Raw genomic sequence first — 14,329 nt, 5'->3', positions numbered from 1 at the left:
TTTATTTTTTTTCAATCAAAACTAAATTATAATTAAAATTTAAATTTAAATAAACTTTAATATAATCCAAATACAAACTAAAATCACAAAAATATAAATTATGTATTGACTAAAAAAACAACCTAACTTGATCTCAATGCAAAGTCCAACTTAACAAAAAACATTTTTGTGACCTTTTATTTGCTGGTTGGTGAGTCAACCCAACTCACTACGGGTTCAACCTGGGTGAGCCGAGTTCTAGGTAGACCGGATCAAAAATCAATCTGTATTGAAATTTATTAAAAAAATTTAACCCAATCTGACCTAAATCCATGATGGACCAGATTGACTCACAAGTTCCAACCCACTTATAACTTTAGGCTAATTTGATTTCTATTATTAGCATTGGATATCAATATCCAAATGTCATTTTATACTTATTATTTCCCACAGGATGCCAAATATTCACCTTTTTTTGGAGAAATTATATCAGTAATCATATATAGACCTTGATTTCTCAACTAGGGCTTATAAGTAAGATTATTATTTGTATGTTCTACCCGTGTGGTGAGAATAACAACTCCATGAAAGGAATACACACCTCATGGGTCCAGTTAAACCCGTTTTATTGTACTCCAAAATTTGAAGTTTCCTCTGTTAACGTCTACAATGACAAGAACTGCAATCATAAAATGTTAAAAAGTGAAGATAAAAATAAGTTAAATTGGTGAAGAAAGGGAATATATTTCAGAAGCTGTGTATGTATATACAGGTTCCAGAAAAATGAAGGGCTCAAGAGTTTGAAGTAGTGACTGTCATCTACTCTGTAGATGAAAATATAACAATTCATTCCATGTATCTGGAACCCCTGGAAGACACCAATGGCTACAATCTTGAATCCTAGAAGACCGTGTTTTTCTCCCATAAATTGATGGGTGACCATCGATCCTATATGCTGACAAACTAGTTACATTCAACAATGTCACAGGAGTTTTCATTTGCTCTATTATCTGCTCTACGATTATGTTCTTCTCAGGATAAGTAGTGCTTAATAAGGTTTCATTCAGAGGAAGAGTTGCTTCTGTACAATGCCCTCCAGAATTCCAATCACCACCACTGTTGCAAAGCATCAACTTCACTAATCAGCATCTCTTAACATCTTAGACTTGGGAAAATACAAGAGCTATTGTAGAATGAGGGAATATCAGAAACAAACCTGAAATGTGATGGTGCTGAACTTCGGAAGAAAACTCTGGTTTTTCTGTGATTGATGTGTCTGTCCACCCATGAAGACCATGTCGTTAAAGCTTTTCTGAAAGCTGTGGAAACATTTAGCTGGGGATGAACTAGATTTCCTTCTTGGTAGAAATAAATCCTGTTAGAGAATCATAACGGTTATATACAGATCACAGAAATACTGATGTGAATCATGTATTGAGTAATTAGGAATCATGTATTGAGTAATCCTTTCTCTAACATAATTAACACACTGAAGTGCAAGTATTCTACTGAGTAATGAACACATCAACAAAGGTTTCTTTCTAGGCCTATAAACTAAAGGATGAAGAAAAGTGCTAACCCAGCTTTTGTTTTGTAATGTGACCACCAATGCGCAGTGTTGAAAACCAAAACATCAGCTCCCTTCCATCTTGATGAACCATGATCAATGGCATCAATTCGCAAGGTTGGTCTTCGTTTCTGCCCAACTCTTGCCTTGCTTTCATGAACTAAGAAATGACTCACATAGTATTCAACTGTACATTGATAATCCTGCAAGGTTGAAAGGGTAAAGTATGAAAACCTAATACTCCAGGACCAGCCATACATCACAAAAATAGAAGTACGGTTCTGCAGAATTACCAGAAACCTGAAACTATAATTTCCCTTCTCTTTCGTAATTTTCCTTCCATGGGTCTCATGCACTCTCGATGGATCTTTAATACCACCCAATAACATGCACAACATTGATTCCCATTGGTTCCTATTAATCGAGTCACCCACAAAAACAAGCCTTTTCCCTCTAATCAACTCCAGCATTTTAGTTGCATTGAACCTTCGCCAAAAATCACAGTACCAAAAAGCAAAACTTTCATTTTCCTCATAAATACTGCATCTGTAGAAAAATAAACAAAGGAAAAAAAAATCCCAAAAGATTGAAATTAGGAGTACCTCGGAATGTCACAGTCTTTGGGCTGCCATCTCCACTTAGAGTAGTCTCTATCCAATCTTCCATTCCCCACACAATCAAAACCTTCATCTATGAAAGGACACGAATCTTTGGAGTAAAGGGCATAGCTTTCATCAAAAACCCAATACCCTTTTGCTAAATCGCACCCTTCAACTCCCTTCTGCTCAATCTTCTTCAAAACAGGAACTTGAGTATTCCCATCTAAACCTCCAGTTACTATCTTCTTTTGCTCGTTGCTGGGTGCCCTCTCAGGCGAAGTTCCATACTCTTGCATTGCCGTGAAATTGACATTCGAAGCACCGACATGGTGTCGTACAGGTTCAGATTTGGATCCAGAGAGGCTTTCCTGGGTCCGGGAAAGACGGTTATCGATCAAAGTTGAAATTTTCACACCACTCACTGTGAAGTTTTCGGTCAGGGAATGAACAAATAAAGGTGGGAGAGCCACACTGTCACCGTCACCGTCACCGTCACCGATAGAAGAAGAAGAAACAGAAGATGAAGAAGTATTAGTAGTAGAAGTGGAGATGGAAGAAGAAGTGTTGAAATGAAGATGAATCTGTTGGTGAATTGAAGGAGTGTAATTGGTGAGCCAAGTGGTGAAGGTGGAAAGGAAGAGAATCGAGGAAAAGATAGTGAATGAAAAAACCAAAAGCCTAGTGGGTTTGAAGGAGAAACTTCTCTGTCTCTCCATTGCCAAGAACTGTTCTTCAATACGAGTCAATGGGTAGTAGTATCATACTCATGCACGAATGATTACGGAAATTGCAAAGAAAAAACTATTAATTATTGATTATTGTAGAAAGAAGTTAAAGCCAGAAACAATGTGAGTGACAACAGGGTGGTGGATTCAGAATAATAGATCTCTAATTTTTAGTGTCATAGGTGGTTCACGGTGCAGAACTGGTAATGGGCCAAAAATGTTCCCTAGTTTATGTCATAACTAAAAAGAAAAAAGAAAAATATAACAATATATTTGTAGGTAAGCATAGTAGGTGAGAGTAGTATATTTTTACATTACTATTAACAACTTTAAATATTATTATTTTATTTTAAAAAATTATTTATTTATATTATTATGGTTAAATATAATATTTTATTATTAAAAGAATGTAAAAGGAAGAAACAGGTGTGAAATCATAATTTTTCTTTTTAGGGACCGAGAGATACGTCCTTATCCACTATGATTTTGTCTACGCATTATGGGCATTATGAGGTGTTTTTCTTAAGCGAGAGATATATGTGTTAATTTTAACTTTTTAAATATACATTTATTTTTTGAAAATCTTACAAAAGTTTGTGAAATTAAATAATAAAAAATTAATTTCTTGGACAAAAGTTTGAGATTTTACAAACAATAAAAATTAAGATTGAATTACAGTGTCAGGGAATATGTTATTTATTCTTTGACAAAACCAACCTCCACCATTTTCTTAATGATTTTACTTACTTTCTCTAACTAAACCCTCATGACTCATCAACCACTGTTTTAATTATTTTAAGATGGGAATAAAGTCGAAGCTATATAGTGTACTCTACTCATGATCACATGCACCCAATATCATTATTCCTCAGCGAAGCATTTGGAACAAAACACGTTCAGGTCCTACTATCAAAATAATTATTATTTTTTCCCTGTTTTGAGTTTTTTTTCACAGTGGAAAGAATTATATTTTGGTGTATACCATATTATTAATGGGGTTTGCCCAACATAATCCAAAATATTTAGAAGAGATATAAATATAATTTAATCAGTCATTTATTATTTTTATTTGTCATTATTTTGAGATGATTTGATCATAGGGATGGAAACAACTACAATTACAAATTTAATTATTATTTTTTATTTTCATCCTCCTCATCTTACTGTAATTCTTTTATTGTTCTAAATATTAATTATATAATAATTTTATACAATTAAAAAACCACAGTATAAAATAGGATATTATTAGTGATTAAATGTCTAAAATCTAAAATTTTACACAATTAAATACTTAAAAATGAAAGTCAAATTTCTACCTATAACAAAAATAAACAATACATATAAAATATTTAGAAATAATTAAACGTGAAAGTCATCTTTGACATCTTTAATTCCGACAATGAAAAATGAGAAAGCTATATTTTTTATAGTAACGTGAAAGTTAATTTTAGATATTTAGAAATGATAAACGCGAATTATTAGCTTCAGCATCGAAAAATGTGGACATATGCATAGACACATTCATAGTCGTATTATTAATGCCAGCTGAGAAACCGATAATTGATTTGCTTGCACTTGCTTTAAGGTACACGGAAATTGGGCCTGTATTTCAACCCAAACTCTTAATTTGGGCTAGAAAGGCCCAGCTTAAATGCCGCGGAAGTTCATAATGTATATACATTTTCTTCTTGCACATTGTGAAGAAGAGATCTTCAGCCTGAAGCAGTGGTGAGTTCTCTAATTTGGTAGCTGTGTTATTAAATCTTGGATTCTTGTTCAAGTGGTACGTTATCGATCAAATTCTTAATTTATACTAATTTCCTCATTGTTCATTCCATAAGTTCTTTCATTATACATTTTTTGGCAAATTGGTAGGGTGAGAATGCTTGTGGTGAGTTTCAACTGCAATTATTTGAACAATGTTAATGTTGATGTCAGATATGGTGTTTGTTTTAATACAAACTAGATTAATTATTTTCGTTCGTAATAAGCATGTTCTTCATTAGAAGCATAAATCGGAACTGTGGGATGACGATTGAACGAGTCATGTTTCATCTCAGTAAATCTGATTTGATCCTTTATCCTTTTTATGTTGCTGCTGATAATGATAACAGAGTCACTCTCTTTGATTTTGTTTATTTGTAATAATGTAATAAACAAATGTATGTAGAAAAAAGACAAATGCATTTATAAAATTATTAGCAAAAACAACAAATAAAAATAGTAATTATTTTCAAATTAAGTTCATCTTGGTTATACTATTTGATCATGATTTTTAAGCGACATCTGATACTCTTTTACCGAGCAAATTTACTTTTATATTATTATGTTCAATCCCCAAACCTTAATGGCCAAATCTTATTTTTATTTTCTTCACTCTTTCTGGGGTTATCAAGGGAGAATATCAAACTTCTTACTTTCATGATTACGATATAAAAAAAACGTCTAACTATTTTCCTCATGTATTTTCCTTTACTCATCATGCATTCACTTGTGATCAATCTTACTAAAACCGAGGGTTTTGTAACTTGTAGAATAGACAAGTTTAGAGACAGTGAAGGAAATGGCTGGTCCTAGGATTACTCATGCTACTTTGAAAGGACCAAATGTTGTGAAGGAGATAATTATTGGAATGGTGCTTGGTTCAGCTTGTGCCACTGTGTGGAAGATGAATCAATGGAATGAAAAGAAAAAGGTCAGGTCATTTTATGATTTCCTGGAAAAAGGTGAGATTGGTGTTGTAGTGGAGGAAGAATGAAAATGGTTCTGTTTTCTGTAAAAACACTCCATCTTCTTTTTTTTCATTTATTTCTCTCTGCACTCAATTGGCTCTTTTGAGCTGACTTGATGTAAGATAATAAGGATTTTGTACCAAGGTAGAAATTTTATAGAGTTCGTTTTGTTGCTTTTCATTGCAAAGCTATTTTCCCCAAGCGGAGATGTCTTTAATATTGTTTTATCAATTAAAGTTTTTAGCTAGTTTTTGCAACTAATGAAGCGTTTCCAAAGGATAGCGGAAGGAACATAATATGTTACTTGTTTTTGTTAAACTTTACAATACAAAGTTCGGTATTAATGGAAAAAGACAGAAGTTAATGATTCTGGAATATGAAGAGTAATACAACTTCTCTTGATTTCATCCTTTCAAATTAGTTGTCTTGTTTCGAATCATACTGTTAATGCCTCCCACAGATTATTCCTCTCATTGGAAACAAAGCGAATTTACAGGCTGCGTCATGATGGAATTCTAGCCATCCTCAGTGGCAATTCTACAGCGATTAATTCATGCTTTTGCAGAAACTCAGTCATGATAAATTAAAAATTTCAGTGAACGGCAATATATTGGATTGTTGAACAATTTACACAGATTAAAGAGTTAATTGACTTGTCAGAAGTAGTTTTTATTTATATTTTCTGATTTTACCCATGTTTATAAAAATGTTTCAGTGACTTCATTTAATTGAAGTACAATCTAATTTTAAGGATATTGTAAGTGTTGTTAGTTTACATTAATTAGATGGAACTTTCAAGGGGGCTTCCCTGTTGATTCACCAAGCTAAAACACTTTTACAAACTAAATACTAAATATATTACATTCATCAAATTTTGAGGTTGTAAGTGGACAAGAAAATTTGGAAGCTGTTACCAGGGTATAATCATGCTTGGAGCTCATTGCAGGGTGTGGTGTACTTTTTGTGTAGTGACACTAATAATTTTAGGCAGCTTCTTCCTACACCCCACAGAAAAAATTGTCACCCATCAAAGCTTCACGCGGAATAGGATTATGATGAGTGTTTGTTCAGCCTTTTTCTAGAAGTTTGGAACACTGAACTAAATTTTGGACCATTATTAATGGAATGCAAATGGGTTCCAGGTCATTTTTTCTGTGGCTCCATAATTTTAACATTTATCTTCGAAATTTTTATATTTTAAAATATAATCTAAAATACAAGTTTTATATTTTAAATTATACATTTTAAAATATGAAAATAGAAAGTATATATTAAATTGTTATATTCCATATTCATATTTCTAATTATACATTACGGAATATAAAAAATTATATTCCAAAATATTCAATCTAAAATGTTTTATTATATATTTTAAATTGTATATTTCAAAATACAAAATTGATTCTTAGTTACACAATAAAATATAAAAATTTATAAGGAGGCAAGTTGAAATTATGGAAGTGCAGACAAAAATTGCCTGAATTCTAATGCTGAAGTTGAGTTGAGATGTTGCTTGTCACTGTTTAATAAAAGTTGTTATAATTAATAAAACATAAAATAAAAATAGGAAACATTTTCTGATACAATTCAACCTTCAATATTTAAGAATTATATATATATATATATATATATATATATAATGCTTACAAACGTGTCAAAAGCAGCATTATAATTCAGAGAAAAACTGTTCCCTTGATTTGAAAATAATAAATGAGAAAAAAAAAATCATCTTCTAAATATATATATAAAAAAAATATTACCTTAGTTATAGGAACTGAGCATTTTAAGACCAAATATTCAACGCGCAAGGCAATCTATTATCAACCTTTTAGATATGTACGTCATAAAATTGTCAAGATTAACTCCTCAATTATCATGGAAATTGTTGCATCCCTCAGACTGACCCCGCAAAATATGTAGGTATTTAGGTAAACAAACATCATTCCAAGTTCCATCATTTGCCATCATAGTACAATTGTATATTGAGTAAAAAGAATCACACCTCCGTGATTACGGAGGAAGATATCAAACAGCATAGGAAGAATAAGTAGAGTTTGGTTACCTCAAGTATGTTAGATTGCTTTGTTTTTAGGTAAGCCGCAAAGGAGAGCCTTGTGAAAACATGAGCGACAGATGATGAATCATACTGCTAAATCATTCAAATATTTTGGCAACTTACCACTGCACCAGCAATGCTATTATTGCTACTGTAGTTTTTAAAGGATCTTTACATGAAATCGTCAAGTGCTTTTGATATCCCCAACTTGTAATGTAACTCATCCCTGTCAATTTGAATGTCCTCACCAGTGAAGGGCGTCTTGCAGCTCTTTCTTCCACATGCATCATTTGGATGATTCTATTCCAAGTTCAGATAATTCCTCTACAACAATAAAAAAGCTCAAGGTTAATGCATAGATAGATGGTAAAAAAAAGCAGTATGTGTTTTAATATAGTCTAAATTATTTGGTTGCATGGGAAATGCCAAAATTACGGTGCACGCACGCTCACGTCTACACTTCGCAAGGTAGCAAGAATATGGCCAAGCCATACAGGGATTTACTGCTCGTAAATCTACCATTGTGAAGAAATAATTAACTTTCAGGTGTCTTTTGGAATTAAAATTTATGTTTAACAAATTTTGAGTACCTCCAAAATAAATTTCAATGTTTGTATATCCAACATCTAATAAATATTTTAAATTTTGTTACTTTTGGATTGACAGCATTGTAAATATCTTACTAAGATAATTAAATATCAACACTGTGAACTCATGAATACTAAAATTACTGTAACAACCAAAATAGCGTATTCATTAAATATTGAGTACTAGAAACACTAAAGAAAAAATGAAAATACCAATTTCAATACGAACTCATTTTGGAGGTACCAAAAACTTATTTAACTCTAAAATTTTAAGGCTGAAGATGTGGTTACCACAAGGAAGACCTTGGCAGAGAATGAAATTCTTCATATTCAAGCTCAGACGCTTCTCTGTTGCCACCTCCGCTGGTTGCAACCACTTTGCTTTCAGCATTTGTGGTTCCTTTGCTAACATGTTCTTTGACGGTGCCAGTTTCATGGTCTTCTTCTGCATCAGAACTATTGGACACGCAGTGTTTATGCAACCATCTATCTGTTTCCCAAAGTACATGCATGATGCTTTCTCTGGCAGTGTAACCATGACTCTCATGAGGGAGAATGACCAGCCGACAAAGAGCGCCATGACCCTTCAGTGCGTTGAAAAACCTGTCTGACTGCATAGCGGGACAAAGGGTAAGCAGAATGCAATTGGATAACGATAGATCCCAGGGTTCTTCCTCCAAAATAAAAACACGCAACAACCAATTAATTGATGACAACATATGAGAATAGCCAAGGCAGGAATTCCTCTCTTACCTGCATGGTTAATGTTCCTGGATTATTGTCCTCTTCCCCGTGAATAAGCAAGATGGGTTTCTTTATTTTATTAGCCGACATAAAAGGACTCATCTCAACATAAGTATTAGTAGCTTCCCAAAGAGTTCTGTCTTCATTCTACAGAAGGATGTGCACGAAACATAATAAGACCTCATTCTAAAGTACACTTAAAGTCACAAGGTAACATGCAGTTCAAAGAAGATGGTGTGAAAGCAGATTAGAGGGAACTGTAGGACAAAACAAAAACAATTTATGGTAGTAGAAGAAAGAAAAATATAAGCCATTACAAGAAATACCTGAAAACCAAAAGGAGTAAGTGTTCTGTTGTAAGCACCAGAACGGGCAATTCCACAACAGAAAAGATGAGGTGCATGGGCCAGGAGGTTAGCAGTCATGAACGCACCATAGGAATGTCCACCAACAGCTATTTTCTTTGGATCGGCTACCTAGATGTGACAAGTGAACCCCCCAAAATTGCTTCAGTCGTATTACTTGTATGGACCAACAGTTTTATATTCTTCATACAATAAATATAAAGCTTACCCCACGCCTGATAACTTCCTCCACAGCAGCCTCAGCACTTGCAACCAATTGTTCTACATACCTGAAATGCAGATATTTGGTTTTATATCAGATAAACTCTAAAGCTTTACTAGTTATGAGGTATGATTACATAACAGTAATCTGAAGAAAAGAACAAACGAAGCCACCGTCTCATATGTCCAAAAATTTGAAACTCCAATTTGAAGAGAAAATAAGATTGAAATTCATGGGCCTGAACAACTATTAGTGATAAGTAAATGGTAAAGATCCCACAGATGTAACAATATCATTTATCAAGTTACCTATCATTTGCCTCTTCATCACCCTCACCAATAATAGGAATGGTAGGCCCAGATAGAATTGCAAACCTGCAGTATTTAAAGTATTCAAAGAGAGGTTCATCTTATTATTCACAAAACATATATTGAATTGGGAACAGAGAAATAAAGTAAAATTATGCTAAATAAAAATAACCAAATGAAACCCATTGTCGGTAAAGACAACCAATACCTTCTAGCCAGCCAAAGAAGGGCAGATGTAGAACCTATCCCAGGAAATTCATTTGGAGAACCACGAACTTGTCCAGCGGCATCTTTACTCTTGAACTCTCCAGGGTAAGACCAAACCAGGCATGGCAAAGGACCATCTGTTGATGGATTGTAACCTGGTGGCAGGTATAATGTAGCTGTAAGTTGAACCCCATCTTTTCTCTGATACCTGACCATCTCCTTCTGCAATGATGCAAGTTGAGGGTACGGATGAGGGAAATTTGTAACCTGAACAGTTTTTTTATCTGGCCAGCTAACAAAGTAATATTGGGTGTTTTCAGTTTTTGACTCTTTAGAAGTCAGTATCTTCAGCTTATCCAAATGCAAATCCCCTTCTTCCTGATCAGACATTAGAGCAACAACAGTCTCATAATACTTTTCTTTATCGCTCTGCCAGATTCGTTCTGTTTTACGTGTATTTCTGCAACATTTTGGTTCAAACCATCATATATGAGAACATGTCAGAAGCAAAATAAGCACTTTAAGATACTTACATGTCAAACAGATCAAGGAATGGAATGTTCCCTTCTGGTGTAGCACCAACTCCATTTAGTATAACATATCTTCCTTCATCACTGGCCCTTTTTATCCTTGCAATGATGTATGTCCCAGCTTGAGTCCTCCGCAACATGGGAGAGCCAGGATCAGAGTACACATCCTCTGAAGATCTATCAAATAGGATGTCTGGAGCTACATCTTCAGATCCAGGAGAAACTAGCCATGTTCTTATTTTCCGAGTTTTGTACCAAGACTCATACACCAGAGCCAGAGAATCATCACACCATGAAACCCCTCTGTACATATGGGGAAATCAAAAACAGTGTCTAAGATTTTAGAATATAAGCACAATATAATTGTGTCCATATATCTCTCAACGCTCCCTCACCTCAAAAAATAAAAAATGAAAAAAGTCTGAAGTTTACAGTAAGCATGGTAAGGAATTATCTTAAAAACTGCTACTTAGATATTCAAGCCATGAGCTAGACATAAAATAAATAATAACTCGGACTATTCTTTGCAAGTACAACTATCAGTCCAGACTATGAAAGTGACATGCAAACCAGCCCAAAGGCTGGTCATGATGATCAAGAGTGCAAAAAGATATGAATAGCAATTACAGCATTAGGATAGAATATTTGAGAGGCTAAGGCATGGAATTCATACTAGTGTCAACTATAAACCTCAGCAATCAGAAGCATATTTACAATACAAGAAGCAACAACTTATTTTTGAAAGGATCAAATAATGCCCACATATGTCATTGTGAATACACTGACAAGTACATAAATTATAGAGGGAAGAAACCAATGTAAATCAATCAATTGAATCCATACCCATAGCGGAAATCAAGCTTGTGGAATATCGTTGGCTGTTCACCTTCTATAGGTTCAGCAAGCTGTGTATAAACTATATCACGAGGAGAAATTTCAACCTTTGCATCACCTCCATCTTGAGTTTCTACCCTAAAAACCTCAAATGAAGCAATTTAAACAGATTAAGAAATCACGAATTATATAATATGGGACTACAAAAACAACAATGCAAATGAAGAGAAAAAATTCAGAATTTTATATTGAATAAAAGAAACATCTATTTAAGAGAAATTCATAAGTCAGTTGAAGAAAACAACCATGCATAATCCATCATAGACAAACAACTGGTTCTGCAGTAAAAGAAAGGAACATAAACTATATTTGAAATACAAGAACATCATAATCCATGAGCACACCCTCAAATACATGTTATTTTGGATGGGGAGGCTGTGAATGTACTTTATCCTCCAATCGAGAGTGTATAAATATCCAGGTTATTCCATTGAACTCTCAATCAATAACCTAAACAATTCCATAATTATATGATTTGTACATCAAGTTCGTGTTCACGCCCTCAAGTGGATATTTAATACATGTGCATAAAGGTATATTTACTACATGCCTGCATGATTGCTCTTGTAAAGTAAATGCTTTATTTGCATGACAATGAACTTTAACACTGAAAAGACACAGTAGGGAAGTTTAATTTTTAACCACTACTAAGTTTTGAGAGGAAATAGTGAAAAAACAAAAAAAAAATTCAAGCGCATATTTAAAATGTATATTTTTTTAAAAAAACAAATGCCTTTTAAATTTAATCAAGCATAGTAATTGCTAACAAAAAATAGTATAATAAATTTTAATGTCCACAATGTACTGCCACAGCAGTAAATGTAAATCCAAATTCAGATCAGTACCAGTAAAGTGTTGACGGCTTATCAGCTCTCCAATTAATGGAGCGCATCCCTTTTCTCACACTATTGAATGCAATTGGAATGTCCTCAGCAAGGGGCAAATCACAAAGCACCCTGATTAATTTTCCCTCAGCACTCCATAACTCTACCTTCTTTGGAAATCTTCCACAAGGTACAATGAAAGAGTATGGCCTGTGAATTGAACTAATCAAAATGTACTTGTCATCTGGGGAAGGGTCCATTGAGGTATAAACAGCTGGTGCGCCAATTTCTTTTGCAGAACCATCCAAAGAAGCTAAAACAAGTTGTGAGGTGGCATAGTAGTCAAACAAATCTTCGTCGTATTCATCCTTCAGCAAATCCTGGAATGTTCTTACTTGAACAATGTTTTTCTCCTCATTAGATTGAATTTTGGGGCCAGCGGGAACCAAAGGTTTCTTTGGCGGAGCTCCACGTGATGATGGAATGGTACAAACAAGCAAAGAAGAGTTATTTACCCAAACATAATTGTCAAAAACTGCATTCAAGTGTACATTTGGTGACTTAAACAATTCTCTGGCTTTCCCTGTTTTCACATCTGCAATCCACACTGTGAGTTTACTGCTATCACTATCCTCCTCATTCACACGAATGCTAAAGGACAAATGGCAACCGTCAGGAGACCACGAAACAAAATTTATTTTAGCACCATCAGGGAAACCATGCACCTCTATCTCTGGCCCTAATGTGCCATCAGGAAGAATTTGATGGATCCCTATACCTGTGTAGAATGACATGCGACTCCTAGTATTGCACTTTCCATCAATACGTATACCAGCCAACTTTTCCTCCGGCCTTGCTATTTCTGTCAGTGGAGGTAGAGCTCTTCGCTTGAGAAAGATAATTTTGTCCCTGAGTGGTGAAAATGACAATGCAGGTACTGGTGGAGCATCAACTATTTTACTGATCTCAGGTGGAGGAACACGATACTTTGTTCCTACAGTTGACTCGTCTAGTATTGGAGAATCAGAATAAAAGGTCAGCATCTAGAAATAAGTAAAGCAATCTAAACAATATTATAGATCTGAATATGAATTTCACAACTATGTCTACGTGAGGCTCGAATACAAAAGGACTACAGAGTATACGATAGAAAATGAAGTGAATATCTTGCTTCATATACCAAATTATTCAGGAGCTCAACCCTCAAACGTTGTTCATATAAAACTCTATGCAATCTTCAGTCAGTAAAAAGAGTGTGGCAAATCATCGAACTACACACAAAAGTTCAATAGCCGCAAAAATATTTAAACTATTGCAAAATAAGTTCATTAATACGGCTAATGGTGAATTAACGATGGGTTATTCAATTACTTTGATAGCTATGATAATTTCGTATTTTCACAGCATCAGCAACTTAATAATTGAGTGAACTAGTACAAAAATCAAGGAGCTGAAATTTTACTCCAGCTAAACGATCAACCGCATGAATATGCGTCAATAGATTAATAAGTATAAGGTCATCAACGCACGACGCTTCCGAAATCGAAACACTGTAAGAGGAAAAAAAACAACAACAGCATCTAGTTTTGCCGTACAACAGCAAAAACAGTGGCGAAGGAATGAGTGCTGAGCTAACCTTCGTAATCAACAGAAGTAACGGCGTTGGCAGAGGAAGAAAAGGCGGCAGTGGCATCTTCAGTAGGAGCAGCAGCCAGAGGCGCTAGATTGCGCAACCGCAAAGAAGCCATGGATGCGAAGTTCACAGCGGTTCGGAGACGGAGCGTGAGGCGCAACGGAGGAGCGAGAGGAATAAGAGAGGGATTGGAAGGGAACGATGATGGCGAAAAAGGGAGAAGAGTGAAGCGATGGTACAGTTTGTGAAGTCGCATCATTGATAAAATAAAAAATTCTATTCCTGTTTGATATTTTTTTCTCTCAAAGTCTCGGTATATCCGTAGTTCGTAAGTCTTCCACTACCAATAGCCTCAATGCATTTCGATCTGTTATTGA

At 34.6% G+C, this 14,329-nt stretch overlaps 3 protein-coding genes across 6 annotated transcripts; 1 reads left to right on the top strand and 2 right to left on the bottom strand.

Moving 5' to 3' along the window:
- Nucleotides 1-698: 698 nt before the first annotated feature.
- On the bottom strand, nucleotides 699-3,061 carry LOC114176436 (protein trichome birefringence-like 6). The gene is made up of 5 exons (XM_028061482.1): nucleotides 2,149-3,061; nucleotides 1,840-2,032; nucleotides 1,559-1,749; nucleotides 1,196-1,354; nucleotides 699-1,095 (listed from the first exon to the last, which is right to left on the bottom strand). The coding sequence occupies exons 1-5, from the start codon at nucleotides 2,859-2,861 to the stop codon at nucleotides 795-797; spliced, it is 1,557 nt and encodes a 518-aa protein (XP_027917283.1). The 5' UTR covers nucleotides 2,862-3,061; the 3' UTR covers nucleotides 699-794.
- A 1,405-nt stretch (nucleotides 3,062-4,466) lies between these two features.
- On the top strand, nucleotides 4,467-5,776 carry LOC114179430 (cytochrome c oxidase subunit 5C-like). 3 transcript variants are annotated; one of them, XM_028066712.1, is made up of 2 exons: nucleotides 4,467-4,598; nucleotides 5,405-5,776. In XM_028066712.1, the coding sequence occupies exon 2, from the start codon at nucleotides 5,434-5,436 to the stop codon at nucleotides 5,626-5,628; it is 195 nt and encodes a 64-aa protein (XP_027922513.1). In that variant the 5' UTR covers nucleotides 4,467-4,598; nucleotides 5,405-5,433; the 3' UTR covers nucleotides 5,629-5,776. The 3 variants fall into 3 exon arrangements, with proteins under 3 accessions (XP_027922513.1, XP_027922962.1, XP_027921935.1); XM_028067161.1 differs by having other exon boundaries at nucleotides 4,467-4,653; nucleotides 5,410-5,776; XM_028066134.1 differs by having other exon boundaries at nucleotides 4,467-4,653.
- A 1,696-nt stretch (nucleotides 5,777-7,472) lies between these two features.
- LOC114182129 (probable glutamyl endopeptidase, chloroplastic) lies at nucleotides 7,473-14,257 on the bottom strand. Of its 2 annotated transcripts, none has more exons than XM_028068914.1 (11): nucleotides 13,956-14,257; nucleotides 12,341-13,328; nucleotides 11,445-11,573; nucleotides 10,605-10,904; nucleotides 10,073-10,531; nucleotides 9,865-9,930; nucleotides 9,563-9,623; nucleotides 9,316-9,465; nucleotides 8,999-9,136; nucleotides 8,549-8,856; nucleotides 7,473-7,982 (listed from the first exon to the last, which is right to left on the bottom strand). In XM_028068914.1, exons 1-11 carry the CDS (start codon nucleotides 14,209-14,211, stop codon nucleotides 7,970-7,972), a joined length of 2,868 nt encoding a protein of 955 aa, XP_027924715.1. In that variant the 5' UTR covers nucleotides 14,212-14,257; the 3' UTR covers nucleotides 7,473-7,969. The 2 variants fall into 2 exon arrangements, with proteins under 2 accessions (XP_027924715.1, XP_027924709.1); XM_028068908.1 differs by having other exon boundaries at nucleotides 7,520-7,982; nucleotides 8,537-8,856; nucleotides 13,956-14,256.
- Nucleotides 14,258-14,329: the final 72 nt, after the last annotated feature.

The sequence above is a fragment of the Vigna unguiculata genome, chromosome 1 (assembly GCF_004118075.2).
Source record: "Vigna unguiculata cultivar IT97K-499-35 chromosome 1, ASM411807v1, whole genome shotgun sequence".
NCBI lineage: Eukaryota > Viridiplantae > Streptophyta > Magnoliopsida > Fabales > Fabaceae > Vigna > Vigna unguiculata.
This window is presented reverse-complemented; position numbering and strand designations above follow the sequence as displayed.

Coding starts and splice junctions, on each gene's coding strand:
- LOC114176436 (XM_028061482.1), bottom strand. CDS start 2,861: ATGGAGAGACAGAGAAGTTTCTCCTTCAAACCCACTAGGCTTTTGGTT. Junction 1,355..1,558: donor CATTACAAAACAAAAGCTGG/GTTAGCACTTTT, acceptor ATTCTCTAACAG/GATTTATTTCTACCAAGAAG. Junction 1,096..1,195: donor TCAGCACCATCACATTTCAG/GTTTGTTTCTGA, acceptor GCTTTGCAACAG/TGGTGGTGATTGGAATTCTG.
- LOC114182129 (XM_028068914.1), bottom strand. CDS start 14,211: ATGATGCGACTTCACAAACTGTACCATCGCTTCACTCTTCTCCCTTTT. Junction 10,532..10,604: donor TTCCTTGATCTGTTTGACAT/GTAAGTATCTTA, acceptor AAAATGTTGCAG/AAATACACGTAAAACAGAAC. Junction 9,137..9,315: donor TTACTCCTTTTGGTTTTCAG/GTATTTCTTGTA, acceptor ATCCTTCTGTAG/AATGAAGACAGAACTCTTTG.
- LOC114179430 (XM_028066712.1), top strand. CDS start 5,434: ATGGCTGGTCCTAGGATTACTCATGCTACTTTGAAAGGACCAAATGTT.